Source organism: Otolemur garnettii, unplaced genomic scaffold, assembly GCF_000181295.1.
Source record: "Otolemur garnettii isolate 467f Iridium unplaced genomic scaffold, OtoGar3 scaffold00092, whole genome shotgun sequence".
Taxonomy (NCBI): domain Eukaryota; kingdom Metazoa; phylum Chordata; class Mammalia; order Primates; family Galagidae; genus Otolemur; species Otolemur garnettii.
In genome coordinates, this window is record NW_003852487.1 from 108,017 (window position 1) to 110,300 (window position 2,284).

Consider the following 2,284-nt stretch of genomic DNA (forward strand, 5'->3'; position numbering starts at 1 on the left):
AAAAAAAAATGGAAAATAATGTGTGTTGACAAGAATGTAGAGAAACTGGAACCCTTGTGCTTTACTGGTGGGAATGGAACATTGGTGCAGCTGTTGTGGAAAAGCTCAGTGGATCCTCGGAAAGTGAAACTCAGAATCACAACATGACCCAGAAGCTCCACTTCCAGATATTTACCCAAAGAACTGAAAGGACAAATTCAATCCGATATCTATAGATCAACATTCATGGTGGCAATATTCGCAACAGCCAAAAGGTAAATAAACTCAGCTCAGGGCCAGTAGCACAGTGGTTATGGCGCGGGCCATATACATCGAGGCTGGTGGGTTAGACCCTGGCCCCAGCCAGCTGAACAATGATGACAACTGCAACAATAAAAAAAAATAGCAGGTGTTGTGTCAAGAGCCTATAATCCTAGCTACTTGGGAGGCTGAGGCAAGAGAATCACTTGAGCACAAGAGTTTGAGGTTGCTGTGAGCTGTGACACCATGGTACTCTACCAAGGGCAACAAAAGTGAGACTCTGTTTCAAAGAAAAAAAAGGTATATAAAAAAAGGTAAACAAAACTCAGGTGTCCAATGGATAAAGTGTGATATATTTATATAATACAACAGTATTTATTCAACATTAAAAAGAAATGAAATTTTGACGTATGCTATCATGGATGAACCTGATGACATTCTGCTCAGTGAAATAAGCCAGTCATAAAGGGACAAATTCTGTATAATTCTACTTATATGAGGTTTCCAGAACAAGCAAATTCACAGAATTAGAAAGCAGAAGAGAGGTTACCAGGGGCTGAGGATGGGAGGAGGGGAACTGAGTGTTTAACAAGTACAGGGTGCTATGAATGCATTTAATGTCACTGAATTGTAAACCTATAAATGGTTAGAATGGTTATTATGTATACTAAACCTATAAATGGTTAGAATGGTTATTATGTATACTTTAAAGTTTTTTTTTAAATCTGTAACTCTAATTCTGGGCAGGCAGGTTTCTATTCCTTCAGAAGCCTATGCTTCCAAAACCATAGCACAAGAAGAGTGAAACTGAGAGCCTGGGCCTGGCTACAGCTGCCTAGAGAACAACCCATGGGCAATCTGCTGGCCCCTGAGATGAAGGCTTATTTTTTACCTAGAGCATATTGCTCTATGCTATGATATCCTAAAGCTTTTTTGTACTGTGGGAATGTTTTACTTTAAGAGGAAAGAAAAGCCATAGACCTAGGTTCACATTTATTCCAGTAACCATACAGCTTCAGGCAACTCATTCAATTTCTTTGAACTGGCACCTTTCTTTTACAACAAACAAAACCCCTAAGCTCACAGGGCTGTTAAGAGATTCAAGAGGATAACAAAAGAAAGCAATTACTTTGCACAGTACGTTGTAACTATTTATTACAGTTAACATTAACAGGAAAGATTCACAAACCCCAGTGCTTATACCTTGTGTGCCCAACAGTCTTGCACCTCACACTGTATGTCGAGTACTTCACTCTCTGCTGACAGATCAGTAAGGATGTCCTGTAAAAAAGGGTATTGCCAGTCAGCCTGTGAAGGCACAGGGTGGGTTCCCATGGGCACAATGCTCCCTCTGAGGGACAGCAGGATGTCCCAGTCTCCTGGTAAAACTGAGAACTGAACCTGATGCCTAGACTTGGGAGGGAAATCCAAGGCAGTAGCCAGGGTGCTCCTGAGGGCCCCAACAGCATGACTAGGTCTAGGCCAGGCATGAATGGTGGGGGGAGACAAGGAGGCACCTAAGACATACCCTCTCCCTTATGCCATCGCATGCTTATACTTTAAAGACCCACAAAGCACAGACTCTGTACCAGTTTTGAACAAAGTTGGTTCTTGTCTCAGGGGCCCACACTAAACAGCTCATGGGAACATTCAGAGGCAAGAGGCCCCTCAACTAGTGCTGTAGCAAGGGGTCAACTGGTAGGGTGGCCCCCTGGAGGAAGGGGGGTGCCTGAGCCAGGGCATGAAGAACATTTAGGAGTAGAGAAGAGAGGCAGCTTCTCACACATCCTCACTGAGGGGGCAACAAGACCCAGGGCAGAAGCCTGGCCCAAGCACCCAGCAGGGACTGGAGTTCTGTACCTACACTATATAAAAAGCTCCACAGTTTGTGAACCCATGGCATGTAGTACACAGTGTGTGAAATGGGAGCTGGAAAAGTTGCCTGGGTCGTAATAAAGCAGTGTTAAGGGCTCGGCGCCTGTGGCTCAAGAGGCTAAGGCACCAGCCACATACACCTAAGGTGGCGGATTCGAATCCCCAGCCC

The 2,284-nt window shown here is 44.3% G+C and overlaps 1 protein-coding gene across 2 annotated transcripts in view; it reads right to left on the reverse strand.

Moving 5' to 3' along the window:
- Nucleotides 1–2,284, reverse strand: part of DAGLB (diacylglycerol lipase beta) — a 47,357-nt gene that overhangs the window by 17,175 nt on the left and 27,898 nt on the right. For both annotated transcript variants that reach the window (XM_003795426.3, XM_023516525.1), the window contains one exon: nucleotides 1,444–1,521. In XM_003795426.3, the coding sequence (XP_003795474.1) occupies nucleotides 1,444–1,521 (78 nt within the window). The remainder of the gene's footprint in view (nucleotides 1–1,443; nucleotides 1,522–2,284) is intronic.